This window comes from Macrobrachium nipponense, chromosome 8 (assembly GCF_015104395.2).
Source record: "Macrobrachium nipponense isolate FS-2020 chromosome 8, ASM1510439v2, whole genome shotgun sequence".
In the NCBI taxonomy this organism is placed as follows: domain Eukaryota; kingdom Metazoa; phylum Arthropoda; class Malacostraca; order Decapoda; family Palaemonidae; genus Macrobrachium; species Macrobrachium nipponense.
In genome coordinates, this window is record NC_087203.1 from 66,582,464 (window position 1) to 66,608,443 (window position 25,980).

The window sequence follows — 25,980 nt, forward strand, 5'->3', positions numbered from 1 at the left end:
GAGGAACGAGGCGAACAGGAGTGACCGTGAGGAATGCACTTCTTACGGTCCGGCCACGAGCCTGGTTCGGTCTTGGGACCAACAGATCCTCGCTCAAGTGGTTGGAGGAGATCATGGGGGGCTGGCAAGGACAAATGACGCTTCCCAGACTCTTGGAGGTACCATCACCGCCGTTCATGTGACGGTCCGTCTGGACCATGCACTCAGAGACCAGGGTGGGCTCCCCCTTCGGTTCTCTTGAGAGGTTTCGACCTCGACGAGGACTGGGACGCGTCGAAGGACAGTATCGGCTCTCTCCTGTCAGGTGCTCGCTCAGCCCCACCCAGACAACGGTCACGGTGGCGGCAGATGTTTAGCTTACAGTACGAGTTCATAACCCTCCTCGGGAAAATGTTTTCTCCAGACGGTAACGTTTTCCTAGACTCTAAGCGGCCATCACCGCACAGTGATGGTTGCTCGTACTCGCTTCTCCGACTGCTAGTTCCGCTGGGAAGGCGAGCGAGTATCCAATCTTCCTCCCCCATTCCCTCTCTCCCTATGGCTGCGAAGGGAAGGGAAGGGATCCTGCAGAGTGTTGTTCGTAGGATTCCACTTTAGGGACTGCGTTCCTGGGGGAACCTTCGGGTCCTACCGGACGTAAGTCCCCGTCGTTGAGGAAGGATCTTGCCCCATCCTCGATTTCTACGGGAATCGGGAGGACCACCACCCATTGATCTTCTTGACGAATTCGGTGGGGGTTTCACCGAGTGCTTAGAGTTCTTCGGAATTTCTAGCACTCTCCGAGTGTTCTGGTCTTCTACAATCTGCAAACACTTGGACGAAACCACGGTCCAGAGTGGACGAGACAAGAATCCCAGATAATTGTTACTACGATAATCGGGAATATCGCCAAGTGCTCGATGGGATAGAGAAGAACGGGTGGGAACATCCAGTCTGGCTTGAACTATCGTCTTCGGTATCCTGTTATCACCATAGAAGTCTTCCTTCGGGGAAAACTTCTCCTTCACTCTCTTCATTAGAGAATGAAGGGCTTCCAGTCCTTATTCTTGTTCCTCGAATGGAGGAGAATTTAGGATGGAGGTGGTCTATGTACAGGAACCTACAAAAATACTACGTATATTGCCCTCACGACATGCTTCTGTTATCAGTTGAATTGTCCGAGGTGTAGGCACATACCGTAGTTAACTCTACGGGTTGTGACCGAGATGAATAGTATCTTCTTAATTGAACTGCAACTCGGGACTGCCCTGCAAACCTCCCAGGAGTTACCAGTTTCGATTTTGAGATACTTATGGTATGGTTACAACAACAACACCTCAGCGTTTGTATTCACTGAAATCCATTTAGATTAAATGCAAATGCTCGAGCATATTTTTTTGCTTCTGATGGTTCTAGCCGAACGTATTCCTTCTTGGAATGGATTACCTGGCAACTCAGGATGACGAGTGAGCGAGAGCTAGCGGTGTATTGGGCTGCCTGCCGCAGCCCAGTACCAGCTGGCTCTCCGAGATAGCACTGTCGGATTATGTCTCTCTCCTCTACAATGATTGACTATCGAACCAAATCTCTGCCCGGCAATCACAGACTTAGGTCTCTGGTTGGCTGGAATTCTCGCATACGTGAATGACCATCTCTACTGAATCACCTTGGACATTGCAAGAATTTTCAGACAGAGATATCTCAATAGACTCACTATCATCTTTCTGTGTACTGCATGGTAACAGAAGTCTGTAGCTTAGTCTCCCGCTGCATCGCACCTGCCGCTGCGATAATGCAGAATGATATCTTCAGACATCTGAGTTTGTCTTCTAAATATATCTCGTATTCATAGGTGTGCAATTGTTCATTGTTCACCCCAAATTGTAGCTGTATAACGGAAGACATCGCCTGTTCCCCGCCCTGCTAGCTCTACTTCCAAGTATATAGATGTCCTCCCTGGATAACCTGGGAAGAAGATGATGATTCAGCCTATGAGAAGCAGTTCTTCAGGCAGTACATCCCTGTGTTTTCATAACTGAAAAGCGCTCCGCTTTCTTTGCAACTCCGACTTCTCACCGAACAGCAATGAAGTAGCGGTTTAGTGTTTTCAGTCCTTTGTAAATCACAGGGATAAGCCGTCTTCGCGTGTTGGTGTCATCGGCGGGACTTTTCTAAGTTCAGAATCTTGAGTTACTTCTCTTGATTCGGCTGTGAAGACATAGGTCTGCATTCACCTACCACCTTCGTCTTCAACGGCACATAGTGTTGTTTCTCTTTAGCTGAGATTCAACTACTATGAGAACTTCTGTCTTGCCATCAGGGACCTCAGTCTCTAGAAGGCAATTGACTTTCACCTGTTGGACACATGCCTTGAGAGTATCATCATCTCGCCTTCCGGCATCAGTGGCAACAGATAGACGATTTGTATGGCCTCTTGGCATAACCCTTCAAAAGGCAAGGGTCATGTGACTACGCCTCAGATGCTTGGACAGCTCGCCTCACACAACCGAACGCAGTCAGTTGGCAGCTGTCGAAGCATCCAAGACCGTCACAAGCTACGCTGTGGACTTAGTATCGGTTGTACCAGATCAATCATTACTTCGTCCTACTAGCGTGTTCCGGTACCCGTAACCATCGACACCCACCATGGAGTGTCGGTGTCCTATCCACCGCGGAGACGAAGAGACTTCGCCGCAGTGGGGTACGAGACCGCGAGACACTTCGCTGCAGTGGGATACGAGACAGCGAGACACTTCGCTGCGGACGGATAGACCAGTATGGGTACTGGACATCACTCCGAAGAATAGTCAGACAGGAAGATGGATAGGTCATCGCGACCATATCCTTCTTTTGCTCCGGGACTGCCCACAGGTCCTTGGAACCTCATTTCCCTGGACCAGTGGTGGATGCTTGCAAGATGTGTTTGCTTACCCAGCTCCTCGACATGACAAGTTGCATCTCGTCCATGGTGTGCAGTTGTAGAGGTTAGAAGGATGCGAGAGTGACTGGCTCTCCCCCTTCCACGCCTCGTCTCTCCATTCCTCTCCTTCGGGTTGAGGATAGGACTCGAACTCACACTGGCTGGTCGGACGATTGATGCGGTAAGCCTATACTTAAGCATCCTTTTTATGTTTCTTATCAGAATCATAGAAGCAATCCCACTCCTTCCTTTAGCAAGGGGAGGAAGAAGACTGACAATAATGCAAACCCTTCCCAGAACTTTGCATTAATGTCTCCGACGCCAATATTCTTCACAGCCCTTTTTCGGATGAGTCACGATCCCTCACTCTCGAAAATGCCCAGAAGTCTGACTCTTGATCACATAGCTCCTATACACTGATCAAGTTGTCAGAGGCAGCAGGGCACTCTCCTCGCTCTTACGACCAGGAGGAGTAGCCAAGGTGCACAGAACTCCAGTCAGTTCTAGAGGCTCACTCAGATTCCTCCCACCAATCAGTGAGTCTTCCTATTGTTAAAGTACTGAAAGGTTTGTATTACGTATCGGAACAAATAACAATTTGTCGAAAATTGTATTTTCCCTAACTATACAAACCTAAGGTCCTTTAACAAATATGCCCACCTCATGCTACCCCTCAATCTGAACCTGGGCCGAAAGGCAAAGTGGAGTGTTTACATCCGGGCAGGCTAGATCCAGGCAGGCTAGCCTGCCTCACGGTAGTTACTGCCTAACCACCTTGTTCAAGATTCAACGGCCGTAATTCCAGCTACGCCAAAAGTGTATTCCTATTGTTAAAGGACCTTAGGTTTGTATAGTTAGGAAAAATACAATTTTCAACAAATTGTTATACTATAGTACATAACATTTACATTTGCTTCTTGCCATATCAACCCATGAATTTTCCCTTTTCTCTGGGGATTTTCTTGAAAAAATAATGAAGCTCTTTCATTAGCACATGAACAGAGTTTTCATCACGTTATCATAAAGAAAAAAAATATTAGTATTTGCATCCCCAGATGTAAGGAAAAGTGCATCCCCAAGCACTTGTTTTACCCCTAAAAAAACATCACGAAAGTCTGGCAACATTGTTGGATGAGGATCCTCAATATGTTGGTAACATATGTAAACCCACCTTTTACCACTCGTTCTTCCACGTCATTATCACTTATTTCATCACTTGAGGGCTTGTCACCACTATCATACTCTTCCTCAGAAAGAACATATTCCTCGGAAGAGATATCACTGTTTTCACTCATGGTTTTACAGTGAAAATGTAATAAAACAAAGAAAATCACCCGAGAAAACGAAAAAAATTGTGAAAAAACTTGCATGAACACAACCATGACTGTGCATCAACTTATGAGGAGGCTGTGATGTCATAGCCAAGAATGTCCACGATTGGCTGAAAAAAAGTAGGAGGAGCCTGCAAAAACCAATAGGAGACAACCCAACACTACGAGCTTCCCTATTGCGCTATGGAGTTATGACGAAGTATATATGTCATGGGGAACGTCACTGTACCCTCCATGACGTCGTAGAAACATCACGGTACCGAAGGGGTTAAACAGGCTAGGGTGGAAACAGTCTCACCCCTCCCCCCTCCTGTAAATGGGTTCTTCCAAAAACCAGACCCCTCTCTGCAATGCTACGTGCAGAAAGACCAAGTTAATGGGAGCCATGGAGAAACATGCAGATATTCTCCACCAAGCATGTCTTAAGTGTCCGAAAAAGGATTCCTCCAAATGAAGAGTGATTGTAGACCTATCAACATTGAACAAGCACAGTGTTTGCCAAATTTCCTGAATAACTACAGTTGCCCAAGTGCATTAAATTGTTCCAAAAGAGACTTAGACATCTATTGATATGAAAGATGCATACTGGCACGTCCCTGTCACCATTCCCTTCCGCCACTTCTTAAGGCTCTGATTACGGGAAGACATGAACATGTTCAAAGTCATGCCCTATGGGCTAAACATTGCCCCAAGATTTGACAAAGTTAGTAAAAAGAGTTCTTTGAGAAATAAGAAATACAACTACGTAATAGCCCACCTAGACGACTTCGATCTGGGGGCCCACAAGAAAAGTGTGCTTGAAAAACCTTAGAGCAATGGTCAACTGACTACAGTCAAAAGGTTTTATGATATATTGGCAAAATCCCATCTCACACTGAGCAGATGCTTTCAGTAGCTGGGACTGTGTTGGGATACTGTTCACAACTTATTGTCTCTCCCCATTATACTCAAAACAGAATAAGGCAAGTCCTCGAACATACCTTGCACGGTCTAGAGTTTCCAAACGGCAATTAGAACGTATGATGGTCTTGTTGCAATTTACATTAATAATAGATCCAATACTCAGATAACAACAAATGAATGTGAACAAATTCTAGATATTGCATGCAACAAATGATAAAAAAAATTTGGGAGGTACTGCGGCCTTTATCCCGAAAGGAATCTCTGGCGACACGGGTCACCCTGACTCCTCAGTCTGTGTGAATGACAATACACACAGATGCCTCATTTACTGGGTGGGAGGACATTGGGAGGATCGTCAGGCGGCAGGGAGGTGTTCAGCTATTATGAGGAATTTTATCAATTTCCTGGAGCTGATGGGTGTCTTTTTGTCTCACAAAAAATCGAATCCAGAAGAGAAACATTTGGTTGGTTCTAATCAACGTAACTGCAACGTCCTACATTAAGAGGTCCGGATGATACTCACCTGTCAGTATGGTAATGCTAGCCATCTTTTGATGGGGCAAGCAAGGAAGTGGCACTTGTCTGCAGTTCACCTTTCAGACTCCCTATCAAGGAAAACGACAGCCTCAACAGAGTGGAGTTAGACAACCACTCTTTTTTTCAGGAAATAGCCAACATTCTTCCACAAATGAAAGTGGACCTGTTTGCAATATATGAAAATCACAAACTGCCAGGGAAGCAAAGCAAGAGATGCCTTCCTACAAGACTGGAACAATTGGAGGATGATATACCTTTTTCCTTGTGGTTTCAGATTTCCAAGGTGAGGAACAAACTTCTAACCTACTAAGGAACAACTTACTTAATTGGCCAAACAGTTATTTGTAGCCCACTATTTTAACAATGGGTGAAGAGATAAATTTCCAAACTGTCCGCTGTTTTATCCCAGTCAGTAGGAGGGAAAGTCGTTTAAGGGTCCTCCTTTCTAAGACAAGAACTTCACGGATGGATTTCTTAAATATCTATACCGTGAAAATTACTCATCCAATATTGCTAGGTACTTAGTGCAAAATTTACAGACTTCATATATCTGGCAATACCAGTATGTATGGAAGATATAGTTATGTTATATCCATACTGAGAGCCCAGTCAAGAATTCTAGGGTAACAATCTTAAAATTTCTTATCCCTTTTGAAGACAAATGCCTTGCAATAACAACAATTATGGAGTACGAGGCAGCATTAATGGAACCATTGATTTATGATTTTGTGATTTTACTCTAGTATAGTTGTCACGTCCCTTCTGTGGTCCTTTGCACTACAAAGGTCCGCTCTAGAAGGGTTCTGATTTCTTAGTCCCTGAACAAGGTCCTTATAATCAGCCCCCTCAATTCAGTGTACTTGATACAACCACAACTCAAGCTACAGTATACGATCTTCTTGATCGTATTAGCAAGCTGAGGAACAATACATCACTTAAATGGCTGACCATCAATTATTATTGTCCTTTGTCCTGTCATTCCTAGCCAAGAACTAAAATAGAACTAGCAGACAAAACATTATGCCAAGTTCAAGCACTTAAGGTTTACCTAGAGGTTATGGCAGACATCCCAAAAGGTCCGTTTTTTCCTACGCTCTAGCAACACTTGCCACAAGCTCAAACAAATTCGACTACACTGTGTAATGGTAGGTGGCATGATAGTCTTGACCCATAGGCGCTACAGTTGCAAACCACAGGTCTCCTTAACAGGCAGGTATGCTAACTATCACTGGGAAGGTTTGACAATACTGCAACCATACTCAGCATGTTGAGGTAAGTCACTATAGAACTTCATCTTAAAAATGTGAGCTTGCACTTAGTTTCTTGTTCTTTGCTACCAAACCTAAAGGTATTTGGAATAAAGAATTGGGTCTTGAAAGTAGTGGCTCGGCCTTGGACCAAAAATGTTTTGTGGTTGTTGGGATTAAAATTCAAGGGCTTTTCATCACCTGTCAATTTCTTTGTAAAGCTCCTTGAGAATGAGACAGCGACTACACTATAAAAATAACTGGTTTTGATGTGGGAAAAACCTATATATGGTATTCGCAGTTGTCCATAAAACTCTGCCACTCCCCTGACATAAAGACATGGAATTTGGGTAAGGGGTCATCCTGCATTGACCAGCAAAAAAGAATTTCAGCTTGGTTGGATTTTGGTCATATGTAAACAATATGATGGTGTGTATGCGCATAACCACTTCTTGTGGTTTTTCATGTAGGTCAACTGGGTAGTAGCATTTGCTGAGAATAATAGAAAGTGCCCTCTTATCCTGAGTCCATTTATACTGTGTTACGTGTTATAATGTTTATCATTACAACACATTACCAGCAACAAGACCAATGAAAAGAATTTTTTGACATTTGTCTGGTCACCATGGAGCTGTGGAAGGACCATGGGAAAAGTAATTCCTTGAGGACTCCAGCAACTACCAAGAACAGGTTTTTTGTTTGAACTATCAAATTAAGCAGTGGAATGTCAAAATAGACAGTTATAAGCATTCGTAGAGGGGATTTTTGCATTTCTGCTGATTTTGCATTTTTGCTGTAGGTTCTGTAACCTATTCCAACATAAAAGTGGGGCAGCCCTGTATGTAAATGACCCATCTCAAGCCACCCCTCTTTCTGTTTTCCTGGGCTAGATGATAACTGAGCATCCAGGGAAGTGAGGTAAGCAAGGTTCCATCTCTGTTTTCTTCCCATTGGCTAACAATGAGTCAGTAAACTTTGTTCTATTTTTAACTGGTTTTCCAGCAGAGCTGGGATTTATTCCATATATAAGGAACTCAGGTTTGTACATTGTAAAAATTACAAATTGATTAAAAGTGTTTCATTTAATGGCCAAGTTTCTATTTAAGTTGTATAGGAAGTTATTTTTTTTTATTGTGATTAGGGAAGCAAATTTGTCATGTGATACCCAGGTGATGAAAACCTTGGTGTAAATAGCTGTTATTATATGGAATTTGTTTTAAGTTATTATTATATGTAGAAAGCTGTAAAAATTAAACTTCAACTACATTACCAGCTGCCTTGCAGGTTAAAAGATCATGCTTAGTTTCTGGGCAATGAGAAAATCTTGTTTATGGCACTCATGACATCAGTTTATTTCAGATTACTTAACTTCAGAATAGTTGGGAATATCTGGCTCTGTGAAAGTGAACACTTGTAGTTTAGTTTGAAGCAAAGAAATGGCCAGACTTGCAGGTGTTAGTTTTCTTTCCATGTATCTGGGTAATCATTACTATTCTAAAATTATATGAATGTGTGTACACATAGATATATGTTTTTTAAGAGAAGTGTTCATCATTATTAGATAACATTATTTTACCATTATCAAAGTCTGCTTTAGTATTGTTTAAATATTTCAGACCCAGCAAGTATTACTCAGTCGAAGCTGATTCGCCGTCGTTTTGTCAGAGATCAAGACAGAGAAAAGCAGTCAAACTATTTTGCAAAGTTAGAAAGTCAGCGCAGGAAGACAAGAGAAGCTATTCACAAGGAGAGAAAGTTAAGAAGAGAAGCCCAAGTAAGAATACTTATAGAAATACTATTCATGTAGAAAAGTTAGATTTAGTTATGAAATCAAACTATTTTGCCTAACTTATACTTATTAGAGGTCTCCAAATGTGTATAAGATATAAAGTAAAATTTTATGTCTTGGTTACTTCAAATCATTCTCACAAAAACAATGTAAAAGTGAGAAATAAGTTGAATTTAGATGTGTTACTTCTTAAGGAGGACCTAATAATTAGGTGATGTTTATGGTACTTTTTGTTTTCTAACTTTTTTGCTGTACTACTCTTGAGTCATTTTGCCGTAGCTCTTGACGCAGTGACACCTCAACTTTACCCTTAAGAGCCAGGCTAAATAAATCAGTATGCAGCACCCCAGACTGGGCAAACTTTGAAGTAATTAAATAGCTATTAGTTTTTACTTAATGGCAGCAAAAAATTTTGAAATTTACATTAGCACTCGTGTTTTGGGTGTAGGTAACTAGCCCCACTCAATTTCGGGGAACAAAAGGTACAACACTGTTAAGTAGATCAATTTGTTTCTGCCTGTCAACGATGTATCATTAGTTGTTCAGCAGCTTGGAATTTTGGTTCACCAGATGGTTTGATTTTCTCGCTGACTTTGGTGGTGTATTCTATGATTTTGACATCACTAATTATATTAGCTTAGCTAATAGGTTTTGACTTGTGGAGAATTATGTCAGAGTGTATCTTTATCTTTGCAGCAAAGGCTGTAAACCAAGACTGACCAGCTAAATATAACAGTCATTTATGTGTTAGGCTTGTAGGGATCAAATTTGTTATTTTACTCTTTCCTGTGACAAGTGTCAAGACTGGGACAGTGGAAAATGGCAGGTTTTAGAGGCTTATCCAGCCAAACTTCAGTGTGACATTCTCAAGGAGAGAGAGAGAGAGAGAGAGAGAGAGAGAGAAGAGCGAGAGAGAGAAGAGAGAGAGAGAGAGAGAGAGAGAGAGAGCAGCTGGTTGTGTTTCATGTGTTTCCTCGTTGGGTTGTTTGCGTTCATTGAAAGCGATAGGAAGGGTTTTGGATGTTTTGCATATTTATTACCGTGGGCCCCCCATATTCGCATTTTCCGGATTTGCGGACTCACAGATTCACAGATTTCTCTCTTGACCATATCTGCCCATTATTTGCAGGAAATTTGCCTATTTGCAGGGTTTCCAACAAAAATAGTCACTAATTAGTGTATTTTGATGTTATTTTCATGACTAAATACATTTTTTATGATACAAAAATGATTTACTAATTTTCAAATATTAATATTGATTTGCAGTAGTAAGTTTAATAAGATTAAATATCACATAGTAAAAATAATAATTCTCTCTCCCATAGTAAAAATAACAATTCTCTCTCCCTTTCTCTTACAGAGATATATGTTTTTTGTATGATAAATAAATAATTTACTATTTTCAAATATTGATCTTGAGGGGGGCTTCCTCTTTGATTTTTGATGAATACTTTTGAAATATTCAAAATCTGGTTAAATGGCCGTAAGACATGAGCAACGCCTCTGTTATCACCTGGCAAAAGCATTTTTTCGAAATATTAAAATTAATGGGGTTTTGGCCCCGCCCCCTTCAGACTGTGACGTAGGGCTGACGTTTGGCTCCTAATGACTATTGTCATTTTGTCCTTTATCTGCCCAATTTATTAATTATTTTGATTTTTATTTCGCCTAATCTCTTACATCTGGCACCAACAATGGCTGATTCCTTGGTGTATGGTGTTCTGAGCGGGTAGCATGCCCAGCAGGGAACCATGGGAGTCAGTGTGTCCTGGAGTTGCAAAAGGGGAGGTATGCTGCTCTTTACTCCGAGCATTTTTTTGCTATTTACCGTGTTTTTTGCTTGTTTTCTTACATCAAGTAACTCTAAATACAATTTATATACGTTTGTGTGTATACTAGAGTGAAAGTGAGACAATATGCCGAAACGGAATCGTGCAACTATTGCCCATTTAGCATTGCTAAAAAGAGACATAGGGTCGAAGGTGGACTTTTTTTGTTGTTGATGTGGCAGCGTCGCATTGCCACCACCATTGTTGGCTGATGTATCCAGCGCTGTCCACCATCATCACCACCACCAGCAACACTATCACCAGCACCACCAACAACAACAACACGAGGCTCTTTTTTGGCTGCTGAGAGCCCCGCCCTCATTGCCTCTACATCGTCTGCTGCGCAATCATCTGAGGTTTTTTCACCTTCACAGTTACGCTCACAGTTAATGAAAGTAATAAAGGACGATGAAAAGGGAGTATATGATGACGCTTGGTTTCAAACCAGACAACAAAGAGTCAGGTGGTACTTGATGATAGCCTCGCCTCAAGCAAATAATACCCCTTTTTAGGGGGGGGGACTTGGTGTCGGAAACCAAGCAAAAAAAACACTAAGAACTATTAAAAAGAAGGAAAGGCATTCTGAACTAAGTGCTAGTGAGTATTTATCATTTGTTGTATCATGGTTTTGCTCAAAGATCAGTTTTTTTCCACGAGTGCCAGAAAAAAACACTTCTTGACCTTTACGGCCATTTTTCTCAGTTTTCACTTTTTTGCACTTCAAACGCTAACTATTTTTTCATTTGTAGGCCAATTTTAAAGTTAAATATACCATTGGAAAGAGGAAAGAAATGCGAATATTTTGTTGGGGCTAGATTTTTTCTTAGGTTGACGAGGAACTCGTGATAACCAAATCAACAGAATTTGGGGGGGGGAAATTCCCCCTTGCCCCCCCATCCAAAAAAAGCAAAAAATGGAAAAACTGTTCACAACATTTTTTTTTCTACTATGATATACTTTCTGTGTATAAAGCCGCATTGCAATAGCTCTAAAAATGAAGGAAGAGTTACATTTTGAATTTTTTTGATTTTTTCTTATTTTTTCAATAAAAACCAAAATAATCATTCGATCACTCAAATTTTTTTTGGAACATCACCTTATATATATGTATAACATATAATAATTTCATAAAAATCGGAGCATTATTTCTATATAAGCGGATGCCCCCCTTAATGTAAACGGCAATAATATCAGTTCATTTAAGAAAACACTATAGTAGTAAGATTTTAGTTTATAGGACAGACTGATCCCCCTTCCCCTTCAATAGCTGGCATAGTCAGCTAAAACTAGGAAAGGAGAGAGGGGGGGGGGAAGGGGGAATCGTACAAAAGGAACGCCGGAGAAGGACTGATGCGGGCAGAGGGTGTGGCCAACCCCCCCTGATCACACCGGAACTCCCCCAAAGCTCACAGAGAACATGGACGGTCCAGCAGTACTCCCTACAGTCCATAACTCCCATGACCCCCCCTAAAAGGGGGGAGGAGGGGAGTGGTGCTCGGATGGTTGCTATAGCGACCGTGAGCGAGCGAGGACAGAACCCCCCCTCTGCGAGGGAGGAGGGGAAGGGGACTGGGACTAGGGCGACCAGTGGCTCGACACGAGCGCAGGTGGACCATGAGGTGATAATGCAACAAAACATAGCGATAGTGAACCAAAAGGCGATAATGCAACAAAACTAGCCTAGGCCAAACTGATTGCCCTTAACCCTCTTACGCCAAAGCGGTAAATAAAAAATTGTCTCCCCTGTGCCGGAGGGGTTTCGGAGTGAGCGCGGAAGCGGAAAAAATATTTTTTTCAAAAAATCACAGCGCGTTTAGTTTTCAAGATTAAGAGTTCATTTTTGGCTCCTTTTTTTGTCATTGCCTGAAGTTTAGTATTCAACCATCAGAAATGAAAAAAATTATCATTATCATATATAAATAATGCGATATATGATAGCACAAAAACGAAATTTCATATATAATTGTATTCAAATCACGCTGTGCGCATAACGGTTAAAGGTAACGAGTTACTTTTTTTTCGTTGTAATGTACACTAAATTGCGATCATTTTGGTATATAACACATTGTAAAACAGTAAAAGCAACACAGAGAAAATATTATCACAAAATAATGCATAAATTCGTAATGCGCGGACGTAAACAAATATTTTTTTCAAAAATTCACCATAAATCTAAATATTGTCCTAGAGACTTCCAATTTCTTTCAAAATGAAGACAAATGATTGAATATTACTATACTGTAAGAGTATTAGCTTACAATTGCAGTTTTCGACCATATCTGACGAGTTAAATTTGACTGAGTGTCGAATTTTTTTATATATATATTTTTTATATGCAATTATTTCGGAAATAAGAAAAGCTACAACCTTCAAATATTTTTTGTTTTATTCTACATGAAATTGCGCACATTTTCATATATAAAACTCTATGAAATGCCTAATATGAAACGGAGCAAATATTCCGAGAATGGGACGTTCATATTTCGGAGATTTGTGGCGGAGAATCCGCGCGCGGAGGGAAGGAAAGATTTATTTTTAAATTCACCATAAATCTAAATATTTTGCTAGAGACTTCGAATTTGTTTCAAGATGAGATAAATGACTGAATATTAACTAGACTGTAAGATTTTAGCTACAATTGCGTTTTTTGACCATTTCGGTAGTCAAAGTTAACCGAACGTGGTTTTTTTTCTATTTATTGTGATTTATATGCAAATATTTCAAAAATGAGAAAAGCTACAACCTTCAATTATTTTTTTTTTGTATTCTATTCAAATATTTTCAAAAATGAGAAAAGCTGACAACCTTCAATTTTTTTTTTTGTATTCTACATGAAATTGAAACACACATTTTCATATATAAACTTTATGTAACGGCTAATTTAAAATGGTGCAAACATTACCACAATCGCACGTAGGATTTTTTCGGAAGAGTTACCGCGCGGACGTAAAGAAAATGTTATTTTTTTCATAAATTCACCATAAATCAAAATATTGTGCTAGAGACTTCCAATTTGTTGCAAAATGAAGGTAAATGCTTGAATATTACTAGAATATAAGCGTTTTAGCTTACAATAGCGTTTTTCGACCATTTCGGTAGAGTCAAAGTTGACCGAAGGTTGAAATTTTGGCAATTATCGTTATTTATATGAAAATATCTCAAAACTGATGAAAGCTACAACCATGGGTTGTTTTTAGTTGTATTGTGCATGAAATTGCGCACATTTCCATATATAAAAATTTATATAACGGCTAATTTTAAAATGGTGCAAACATTACCAGAATCACATGTATGATTTTTTTCGGAAGAGTTACCGCGCGGACGTAAGGAAAAAGTTTTTTCATAAATTCACCATAAATCGAAATATTGTGCTAGAGACTTCCAATTAGTTGCAAAATTAAGGTAAATGATTGAATATTACTAGAATATAAGCGTTTTAGCTTACAATTGCGTTTTTCGACCATTTCGGTAGAGTCAAAGTTGACCGAAGGTTGAAATTTTGGCAATTATCGTTATTTATATGAAAATATCTCAAAACTGATAAAAGCTACAATCATGGGTATTTTATTGTTGTATTTTACATAAAAATGCGCACATTTTCATATATAATACTTCATGTAACGGCTAATTTACAATGGTACAAAAATTATGTCAAAGTGACGAAATAATTTCCGAGATGTGTCACAGATACTTTTTAGTGCGGCAAGAAAGAAATTCGCGCTTGCACGCCTGCGTAACAATTGTAAACAAAACAACACCTTGATCCGTACACCTTGACCCGTGAACTCCCAGCATCCCCCAAGGCGCGTGATTCAAAAGTTTTAGGCTGGTAGGCCTATAAGTATTTTTCCGCGAATTTTAAAAAAAACTTTTGTAAGTCGACGTAAAATACGTCCAGTCGGCACACGGGAGACAAAAAATGTTGATGTAAAATATGTCCAGTCAGCGTAAGAGGGTTAACATGTAACCCCTAAATGATAAATACATCGTAATAAAGAGAGAAAGGGAAATCACGAGTGAGAGAGAAAGGGAACGTCCAGGAGAAGTAGGCTAATTCCCCGAATGAAAACAAGCCGACTGCTCAGGAGCGAAAAGTACACAAAATTCACAGAGGAAAAATGGCACATGTTTCCAAGTTCGCTAACGAAAAAGGATGGCCACCAGAGGCGCCGCAGTCAGTGTGTTGGGTAGCGTAGAAGTAGTAGTTGCTGACTCAGACTGAAGGAGAATTCTAAATAACAAGAGGTTCGTGGTAGTGGTCTCACTTGCCCCAGCTACATACCGACACCCCCTTTTTATTTATGGTGAGCGAGTCAGTTATTCTGACATCCTCCTGAATTTATTTTTTCTCTGGTATAATGTAAGTATCATTTACCTAGAAATAATGAACTTAGGGATTATTTCACTGGGCGACACGAACCCTTGCCCAGAAATAGATTTTTTCCTTCGTCAAAATCCCTTAATTATGTAAGAATGAAGGAAATCCCGGTCTTCTCTCTCTAACTCCAGGTACTAAAGCTGTCAAATATATCAAGTAATGTGACAGGAGGGGGAGGAGCTGTTGTGCTGTTGCCACTAAGTGTACATGTAATTTCTCTCTCTCTCTCTCTCTCTCTCTCTCTCTCTCTCTCTCTTTTTCTTTTACTGAGATGAGAGAATTTTTTATAGTACATGCACTATATGTTTATTAATACTTTCAAATAATAATAATAGTGATACAGGCAATCCCCAGCTTACGACGGGTTCAGCTTGCGACATTCCGAGATTACAACGCTTTTCAATTATATTTATCAGATATTATTCCCAGGTTTACGACACGTTCCAGGGTTACGCCGCCTACAACGCTGATCTGGCACAAGAAATATGACTCCAAATATGCAAAATAATCAATATTTGATAGTATTTTTGATGGAAAATGCAATAAGAATGTAATTTACATATTTTTTAATGCACCCAAATCAATAAAAGTAAGATTTTCTTAGGATTTTTGATGATGTTCCGGCTTATGATGATTTTCTGCTTACAACACGTCTCAAGAACGGAACCCCCGTCATAACCCAGGGACTGCCTGTAATAATAATATAACTGTAATTACAAAATTCTTAAGTGATATTATTTTAAAGATACAATAATCTATCCATTTCACTCTTTTAAATAAGTATAATACACTCTCTCTCTCTCTCTCTCTCTCTCTCTCTCTCTCTCTCTCTCTCTCTCTCTCTCTCTCTCTCTCTCTCTCTCTCTTTTGCCACAAGAAATGTATGTCATAGTGGTAACTCTCTCCCTCTGTTTTGCTGGAAGCATGAGAAGTGTGTGAACAGAGAGATAAATACACTCTCTCTCTCTCTCTCTCTCTCTCTCTCTCTCTCTCTCTCTCTCTCTCTCTCTCTCTCTCCAAAGCAAGTGAAAACAGAGATAAGCAAGAAATGAAAAAGTGGGAAGGATATGGAAAATACAACTTCTACAGTAAAAATATAAAATGGTCAGAAATAAATGATGAATTAAACAAAGATTGGGATAACATTTTCGTAAGTGATGATGTAAGGGAAAATACAGAAAATGCATACCAAGACAGAAGGATCTTGTTCCAGAAAATCAGAAAGTGGAAAAAAGGTCTTGCAAAAGAAAAAAAATGCATGGAAAGTTATAGAACTAAAAAGTAAGATAGAAAATGCAGAACAAAAGATTATACAATCAAAAGAAAATGAAAAACGAGACTTGGAAGAAAAAACCCTGGTAAATATCAAGCAAAACCCCAAACTATTATACTCGTATGCGAAAAGATGAATAAAAGAAGAATAGAAATAGGCCCTCTTAAGAATTGAAGGGAGATTAACGAATGAAAAAAAGGAAATATGCTACATATTGGCAGAACGATAAAAGAGAGAATTCACCCCTAGAATTGATAATGAAGATAATGATATAGAAGGGACGAAAATAGTGAATATTTAGCTGACATGGATATTAATGAAGCTGATATTGTGCAGGCTATTAATGAAATTAAAAATGGAGCTGCTACAGGGCCTGATGGTGTCCCTGCTATTTTATTAAAGAAAGTAGTTCATTCTATTGCAAAGCCACTTGCAATATTATTAAGACAAAGTGTAGATACAGGCAAGATTTATGATGAGCACAAATTAGCATATATTACCCCTACTTTCAAAAGTGGATCAAGACTAGAGGCAAGTAATTATAGGCCTGTGAGTCTAACATCACATATTATGAAAGTGTATGAAAGGGTAATGAAGAAAAATATTATGAAACATTTAATAAAAAAATAATTTGTTTGATATAGGACAACATGGTTTCGTACCCGGAAAAAGTACACAAACCCAACTGTTAGTCCACCATGAGAACATATACAAAAATATGAAAAGCGGAAATGAAACAGATGTGGTTTATCTAGACTTTGCAAAAGCTTTTGACAAGGTAGACCATAATATATTAACGAAGAAAATTAGAAAACATAAGGTAGTGAATAAAGTAGGAAGATGGTTAAAAGAATTTTTACACAACAGAAAACAGATAGTTATTGCAAACGATGAGAAATCGGATGAAGCTAAGGTAATATCTGGTGTGCCACAAGGTACGGTGTTAGCTGCATTACTGTTTGTTATTATGATTGCAGACATAGACAGTACTGTTATGGACTCGGTAGTGAGTAGTTTCGCCGATGACACAAGAATAAGTAGAGAAATTACTTGTAATGAAGATAGGAACGCACTACAAAGAGACCTTAACAAAATATATGATTGGGCAGAGGTATGATAAATTTGAATCAATAAATTATGGAGACAGAGAAGGAAAGCTATATGCATATAGGGGACCTAATAATGAGATAATCACAAATAAGGAAGCAGTTAAAGACCTTGATGTGATGATGAATAGGAAGGTGTTATGCAATGATCAAGTAGCAATTCTATTGGCAAAATGTAAAGCAAAAATGGGAATGTTGTTACGGCACTTCAAAACAAGAAAAGCTGAACACATGATTATGCTTTATGAAACATGTTCGTAGTCCACTTGAATATTGCAATATGATATGGTACCCACACTATCAAAAGGATATTGCACAAATAGAGAGTGTACAAAGGTCCTTTACCGCTAGAATAGAAGAAGTTAAGGACCTTGACTACTGGGAAAGACTACAATCCTTAAAATTATATAGTTTAGAAAGGAGAAGAGAACGCTACATGATAATTCAGGCATGGAAACAGATAGAAGGAATAGCCGCAAACATCATGGAGCTAAAAATATCTGAAAGACCAAGCAGAGGTAGATTAATAGTGCCCAAAACTATACCAGGAAAAATAAGGAAAGCACACAGGACATTAATCCACTACGCACCAGCATCGATAATGCAGCGTCTATTCAGTGCGTTGCCAGCTCATCTTAGGAATATATCAGGAGTGAGCGTAGATGTGTTTATGAATAAGCTCAACAAATATCGAAGCTGCATCCCAGACCATCCAAGATTGGAAGATGCAAAATATACTGGAAGATCCATTAGTAACTCTCTGGTAGACATTAGAGGTGCCTCACACTGAGGGACCTGGGGCAACCCGAACAAGATGTAAGGTCTGTAAGGTCTGTACGGTCTCTCTCTCTTTTTCTGAGATGAAAGAATTTTTATGATAGTATTAGTATGTAATATGTTTATTGATATTTACAGTTATAATAATAATAATAATAATAATAAAACTGCACTTACAAAATTTGTATTTGGTAGTATTTTAGAGATAAAAATAACCTTTTCATTTCACTTACGTAAGGATAATGCCTGTCTCTTACTGAGATGAGTGAATTTTTATGGTAGATGTATGTGATTATTAATATTTTCAAATAGTGATAATAATAATAATTATATAACTGTAATTTCAAATGAAAATTCTTCCCTTCCTCTCTCTTTGTATTATCCATTGCCCTACCTTCTCTCAACTCAAGAGAAGCTCGATTCAGAAGCTGTCAAATATGTCAAGTAATGTGACAGGGGAGGGGAGCAGTGCCATATAATGGTCAACAATTTTGATGGTTTTTATGCAATTTCTCTCTCTCTCTCTCTCTCTCTCTCTCTCTCTCTCTCTCTCTCTCTCTCTCTCTCTCTCTCTCTCACTGAGATGCTATCATTTTTATAGTCCATGTATGTAATAAGTTTATTATATTTTCCAATAGTAATTCTATAATATGTATAATAATAATACTATAACTGTAATTACAACATACATATGTGAGTATTTTAAATACAATAATAATTCCATTTCACTTTTTTAAATATTGCAAGGACAATTCTCTCTCTCTCTCTCTCCTCTCTCTCTCTCTCTCTCTCTCTCCTCTCTCTCTCTCTCTCTCTCTCTGCTGCAAGTGTTAGAAGTATGTATGTGTTTAGTATATACCTTTAAGGGTACTAACGTTTAAGATTACTTTGAAATTATATTAATAAAATCTCTAAGATTAATACAGTAACATGATAATAATTTGTGGTAATTTTGATGTAGGATGTTACATAAGGTATACATTTGCTCTCTCTCTCTCTCTCTCTCTCTCTCTCTCTCTCTCTCTCTCTCTCTCTCTCTCTCTCTCAGTGCAAGAGAATTGATAGACAGGCAAATAGATACTTGTTCAGCCCTCTCTTTCTCTCTTCTCTGGAAAAGATATATTTATTTATGGGAGGGGAAGAAGTGTTGCTTATAGAAGTTCATTTCAATCTTTTGATAATGTAAGGAGTTTATCTCTCTCTCTCTCTCTCTCTCTCTCTCTCTCTCTCTCTGTTATTGGCTGTTTATATATTTCTAATCTAAAGTGTTTCAGATGACTTTGAAATTATATTAACACTACTAATTCATTGGCATATTTGATGTGGGATGATACTTTAAGCATACATTTGGTATTTGAACTTTTCAAGATAGTATAAGTAGTCCAATAAATACATGTCATTGAAAACACAAAACCAAATGAGATAGTGTTTAGTAATCTTACTTTAAAGACATTTGAAGCATAATGAGGTCACAGTGGAGTTGTTGTGATGGGGGACATTTTAGTCCAAATCGTAATCAGCAAATTTCTTTGACATTTGATGAAGTAAACAGCAGTGTTTCAAGGAGTGTGGAGTAAGTGACTGTCAGTTGCACATCTTTTCCAAAAGTCTTAGAATATCAAAGTTTGTGCTTGGACAGTGAAACACAGAAGTTGGCATTATCACTTTCAAAGAAAATTCATTTAACAGTGATTTCCTATTCTGCAGTATACATACTACTCAATTACAGTTCTTTTAAAACAGAGCTTAACATATGTTTCCAAGTTCAGTTTGTTCCCAAGGTTACAGAGTGCTCTTCCTCTTCTATTTCTTGCCCATCAGTCACAACAAAAAGTTCTTAGTGTCCCTCTCTTCTCCATTTGCTCATAGTACAATACATATCAAGCATCAAAAATCTCTTAATACTTGTAGTATAATTTTATATTTATGGACATCTCTTTGTGACAGGTGTAGTACTTTGAAGACATTATCAAGTTCACTCCCATGTTTCCCATAATAAGCGCTTGACTATACTTTCCTTATTATAGTTTTTCATTTGTTCACTTTCTGATCACCAAAGGCTTTGTTTTGTGTTCAGTGTTATTTCTCGACTGACCATTCTACTCTTCTACTTTTTAATGAGTTCCAACTCTCTCTGATTCTTTCTGCTTTTAAATGATTTCCAACTCTCTCTGATTCTTCAGTTAAGACTAGCTTATGACAGCTTCCAGGCACCTCCTTTTCTGCCATCCTTTATAGTTTCTTCCATTACGTGATAGATAGGATAGCAAAGTGCTCAGCACTGATTCCTCTTGAACACCAATATTTATCTCTTATTTTTCTGATAAATTTGCTGCTGTCTTCACATTAAATCTGTCGTTAAGGTAGAGTGACATCGCTAACTTCATTAGTGTTTGTAGTACTTTGCTCTCATAGTACTCATTTAATTATGTCTCAGAATTCTGTCAAAATCACCTCTAATAAGATCCCAAAAAATTTTGTGTAAGCCCTTCTTTTTTATATGGTACTACTTCTCTGCAATAGTTGCTTCATTATAAAGATTTACCTTTGGTGATTGATGACATGAAGCCAAACTGAATTACCCAACAGTTATCAGTTTAACAATTTTTTTTCAACTTCCTTCCAGAGCCTTTTTCAGTATTTTCATAGCATGATCAAGTAGGCTTGCTTATTCATGTTGCAGTGCTTGCACTTTTCCTTTGTATATCATTATGCTTTTAAGCTCTTTTCCCCCTTTGGTTCTGCTGCTTTTAAAGTCATATGTTATTTCAGATGGTTCTGGGACTTTCCATCCTGAGGACCCCTTTAAGCTTTTCAGCCATTATGTTTTCTCTGTACACTGTTATGACAACGACAACATCCACCAGTTCATGTTCATTATTCTCATTCCAAACGTTTTCCGAATACTGCCCCATCATTCCAGTATCTCCTCATTTTCAACTTTTATTTCTCCATATTTGTCTTATATACTGTAGGTTATGGATGTATTTTTCTTTTGGTTATTGGTTTATGTGTTTTTATTTATTTGGATATTACTCGCCAATCGTGTAGCTTAATTTTTTCCTCATGTTGTTTAATGATTTTTTTATGATATGTTGAAAGGTAGTTTGAGAATCAATGTTGAATACATTTTTTTCTAGGTAACGATGTACAGAGAGTACAGGGTGGGTGAGCTTCCTGACATACAGATCCAATACAAAGCAATAATTGCACCACTTCAAGCTCTTGCCCAGGTAAGTTAAGAGAAATTTCCTTTACTTTATGTAAATAATCCTCATTTCCCATGCATCCAAATACCACAAGGTCCCTTGCAGGTAAAGTATGTATAAAAACAGAACAGTTAGCATGTCAGATAACTGACATTCATTCTTGTCAAGTAATGAATCTTTTGTCATCCACACAGAAATAGGTTAAGTGATCCAGCCATTATAAGTCAGAAGTTTATTATGTTTTATTATTCAAAGCAAAAAGATATAACTGTCCCTCTAATCTCAGGCTCACAAGACTCGTTTGACAGACTGGAGAAGATAGTTTAAGTATGCATGTGCCTGGTGGATTCTTAGGTGTGTCTCAGCCAATAGCTATAGTAATCTTGATGACCCTAAGAGCATGAATAGATCATACTCAGGTTGTTTGCTTTGGTAGCAATAACTTATTTCCCATTACGTTTTGTTAATTATTGTCTTTCAGTCTACTATTTCACATAGAGTTTAAACCGGAGATAAAAAGATGGAATTTCCATTTAACCTCTTAAAGGACTTACTTTTTAAATAATAATGTGTCAAAAAGATTCACATTATTTTATTTAATAACTAATTGTAGGTGTAAGTTGTTTAGACACTATACTGCTTAATTTCAATGTCGAATTAAGATTATTTTATGTAAAATAGTGATTTTTAGTAACTCAGTTGGAGACTTTTTTATGGTAGTTATCAAGTTATGCCATACAAATTATACCTATTTTAGTCTGTCACAAGGTATGTTGCATGCTTAGTTGTTGTAATTTTGAAAATAGGAATTGAATAAAAAAAGAAAAAGAGAAGAAATAAAATAAACAAATTCTCAAACTTACCACTGGAGAGCATTAGTAATGGTGCATGCTCGGGGTAACAAGAAAAAAATATACTCAAATATATTGTAAAATAGTCAAATTACTAACAAAAGACACAAGTTCAACGTAATAAATCAATAATAGAACATATAAACGTTTTAAGATGACAAATAAAACAATCAAACTTACCTAAAAACAGGTGAAAAGATGATATAAAACAATCAAACAAACTATAAAACAAACAAACAAACTCTCAAGATCACCGGATACTTTATGTATCATAAAATTGTCAAGGGATTAGCTAACAACATGATAAATCAATAATATAATGTATAAACAGTCTAACATGACAAATTAAACAAAGAAACATACTTAAAAACAGGCAAAAAGAAGAAAAAAAATATACTAACAAACGACCAGGATGACCATTGAAGTGCTACTGATTACGCGTAATCAGTGTGAAAAAAAAACAAAAAAGTCACTCTCAATAACTCATGACTTCCAGCAGCAAGTACTACTGCCAAATGTGTGAAATCGCACGAGTTATCTTGAATAAGTGTTAAAACAACACTGTGGATCACAAGACATCTTTTATTAGCCCTTTATTAGCATTTACAGTAACATTTTTATGGGATATAGTATCTTGTGGTAAGTCCAAATATTTAGACCACTTATCACAAGATATCTTGAGTTGGTCTAATAAGGGGTTAATAAATAATACTGTATTTGTTCATATGTGGAACAAACCTTCGGTCTTAACAATAGGATATTTCCAAGCGCAGCTGGTAAACCGGTTAATATAATTGGAGATTGTAAGCAAGGAATCTGTGAGATCTGGCAACGCCTGCTTATACGAGGTGAGATCTGGTCGAAGACCGCGTCTCACCCCGTGATACCCAGTCTTTTCCTAACTGCCTTGAAGAGTAGATGTCTAATGTCTTATCGCTTGGCGATAGACTTTTAGTTTTTTCCTTACGGCTGTTATCCGTAAGTAATGTTTGGTTCCTCTCATCTCCCTTGGATATCTTAGTAGAGATGTTTCTTCTTGTCTATAGGAGATGATTCAAACAGGCTAGTTGCACAAAGTAACAACTTTATTCTGAAACTCCATACTAGGAGATGCAGCTCGGTCGACGACCGATATGTTTGAGACTTTGGCTTTTGGAACTGCCATTCTAAAGCATCGCGTCGATAGCGGAACATTAGCTATCTAAGCAATTCATATAAAAACACATACGTAGTCTGCCGGCTCGGAAGTTACAAGTTTCCGGCGTAGGTTAACAGGTCAACCGCTTCCCATGGAAGTTGTTGTGCAAAGTTATCATAACATAAAAATGTTGACAAAGCTGTGAGCTTAGATCAGGCTACTGCAGACAGTGCATAGCGTAATCTAAGGTCTGCTTTGGTCACGTAGAACCCTCCTAATGCCATGACCCCAGGTCACTGGTTTATATATACAATGTAATTCTTACATTAGGCTCGGTCTGCTACCTATTCAAGCCTTGAATAAACAAAAAAATTACTTTAAACATTGTTCATAGGAGCGTGCTCGTAACATACTAAGTGATTAAATGCACAAAAAGGTTCTGTTACATACCCTTGTTGACATATTCATAAACAAAGATAAATGCATGGAAAATATAGATCCATGTTTGGTAATAATAATGATTATGTACCCAAAATAATAAAATGGTAAAAATCAAAACATGTATACATGATTAGTGTAACCTGATTAAGAATAATGGTTACTAAATAATGATTATAGCATGATCATGGATAATAGTTAAAGAGTACTTGTCACTCTTTATAATAGATAAATATTAATTTGCATAATAGTATAACATGTAATTCTGCAGAAATTCAATATTATAGGGCTGATATGTTTATTAGGTGCCCGAAAATACCTTTAGGCATATATTAATGTATAATATTGGGCTATAATGATTTATTAGGTGCCCTGGAGATACTTTAACTGTTCAAATGCAAAGGCGTGAGTCTTTCTTGTCCTACATTTTTGCCAGCATACGGACCGCTTTTCACACACAACACAATTCCAGACAATTCCCTAGGCACGAACTGAAATGGCCAGGTTCAGGCGGCCCTAAACGCAAAAGACTTGAGTTTAACGGGTACGTCATCCAGACGGGCCAGTACGTTCCCTTGGAGATGCCTTCTGTTTACGCCTCAGCCTACGCCAAGCAAAGATGTTGACGGCGATAACCAATATGGCCGTCACGCTGAACACGGTTAGCAGAATGTAGTAGCGAAGATTTTCTCCACCTGCATAAGTCGATGACGCGTGGGTCATCTCAGCCAGTTGCGTCAGACGATGAGCTATCTCGCGCGTTGTATGGAGAGGTAGTGACGGGATGATGTTGTAGCCCACGTGTAGTTCGCGAAATACGCCTTCTCACGTATTATCGTGTTGACCCCTCTGACGGTATAATTTGTAGATGTCCCCGTACAACCATCGGCTGCTACGAAGATAGGGGCATGGGCGGTGGATGTGTCCGGACACACGACCGTCGATCCGGCCTTATCATAACGGATCCAGGAACCATTATTCATCCTGAATTGAATTTATTACCGAAAAAAGGATAAAGTTTCCCCAGACAACCTTCGCTTGTATGAGAGAGAGAGCCGTTTAGCACTATGTCTAACTCACATGAATCCGTTGATATAGGATAGAATTCAAAAGAGTCAGCTGTACAAATTTTTATTATTCATGGCTTCTGAACAGTGAGTGAGTTTATCTAAGTCCTTTAATGACTGTAAATTGATTTCTTATCAGGAAAGAAATCAGTACATGCCCTGTTAAATTGGATATTACTGGATTTGAGTTATTCGTCATAAAAGTAGGAAACGGTGCTATTTTGTATGATTGCCAAGCATCGGAAGAATCAAAAGGAATCGTGATCATAATTCTATAATTTTCAACGCTGACTGATATTAGGCTATAATAGAATTCTACTTTATGGGCATCCAATAAAGGGAATATAAACCGAGCTTCTCCCGTCGTTTTCCAAAGTTAACGTCAGATCTTTTATAGGCATGAGGTGAGGAGATAACACACCCGTTTGTGGCTAAACGTAATTGCTTTCTAACGTAATCTTTTGACTTTTCAATAAAATGTGATATTTTCACACGGATATGATCTATTTTCGAACTATAGTAAGCTAAAGTAGCCAGCAAATGTTGAACTTCCATGACCTGATCGATATTATTTGAATGTTCATTAACGATATTCATTATTTGATTGATCGAAGATAACTGGCTGCGAAGTTCTGATAAGGCCAGTTCCGTTTTGTGTTGCAAAAACTCAATTCTTTTATTTTGATTATTTATCTTGAGGCGATTTGAGATTCCTAAACCTAGATTCGCAACTGATCCTAAAATGTTTAGTCCAGCTAGAATAGCGGGTTGCGACGCTCAACAGTATTGTGCCGCACAGACCACATCAGCAGGTCACGAGCGAGTTCTTCTGCCTCGGCGGTTTTATTTGTATGTCATAAGACAACATTTCCGCGACGCTTAGCGTTTGAGCTAGTGAAATCTCTGAGTTAGCATGAAAATTACGTTCATGCATTTCCTTAAGGAAATACCAAACCCTCATCAGGTCATTCTTTAAGTTAAAGACGTCATCTTCAGGTAAGAAAATGGCGTGCATATCTACCTCGATAACAATATTACTTGACACGATGAATACATCATCGATTCTCTCGATAATCGAGCCATGATTAAATTCTATGTCTTTAGTCCGAGCACTCTTTCCATACAACAAAGATGTCTGAATACACAATATCACTCCTAACAATAACAGATTCATTTTTGAAAACCTGCAATGAGTAAAACAGATGTAA

The 25,980-nt window shown here is 38.4% G+C and overlaps 1 protein-coding gene across 1 annotated transcript in view; it reads left to right on the plus strand.

Annotated features, from left to right (window-relative positions):
• Positions 1 to 25,980, plus strand: part of LOC135222815 (DNA-dependent protein kinase catalytic subunit-like) — a 763,170-nt gene that overhangs the window by 645,826 nt on the left and 91,364 nt on the right. The window contains exons 45-46 of the mRNA XM_064261121.1: positions 8,534 to 8,691; positions 21,210 to 21,302. Coding sequence (XP_064117191.1) covers positions 8,534 to 8,691; positions 21,210 to 21,302 — 251 coding nt within the window. The remainder of the gene's footprint in view (positions 1 to 8,533; positions 8,692 to 21,209; positions 21,303 to 25,980) is intronic.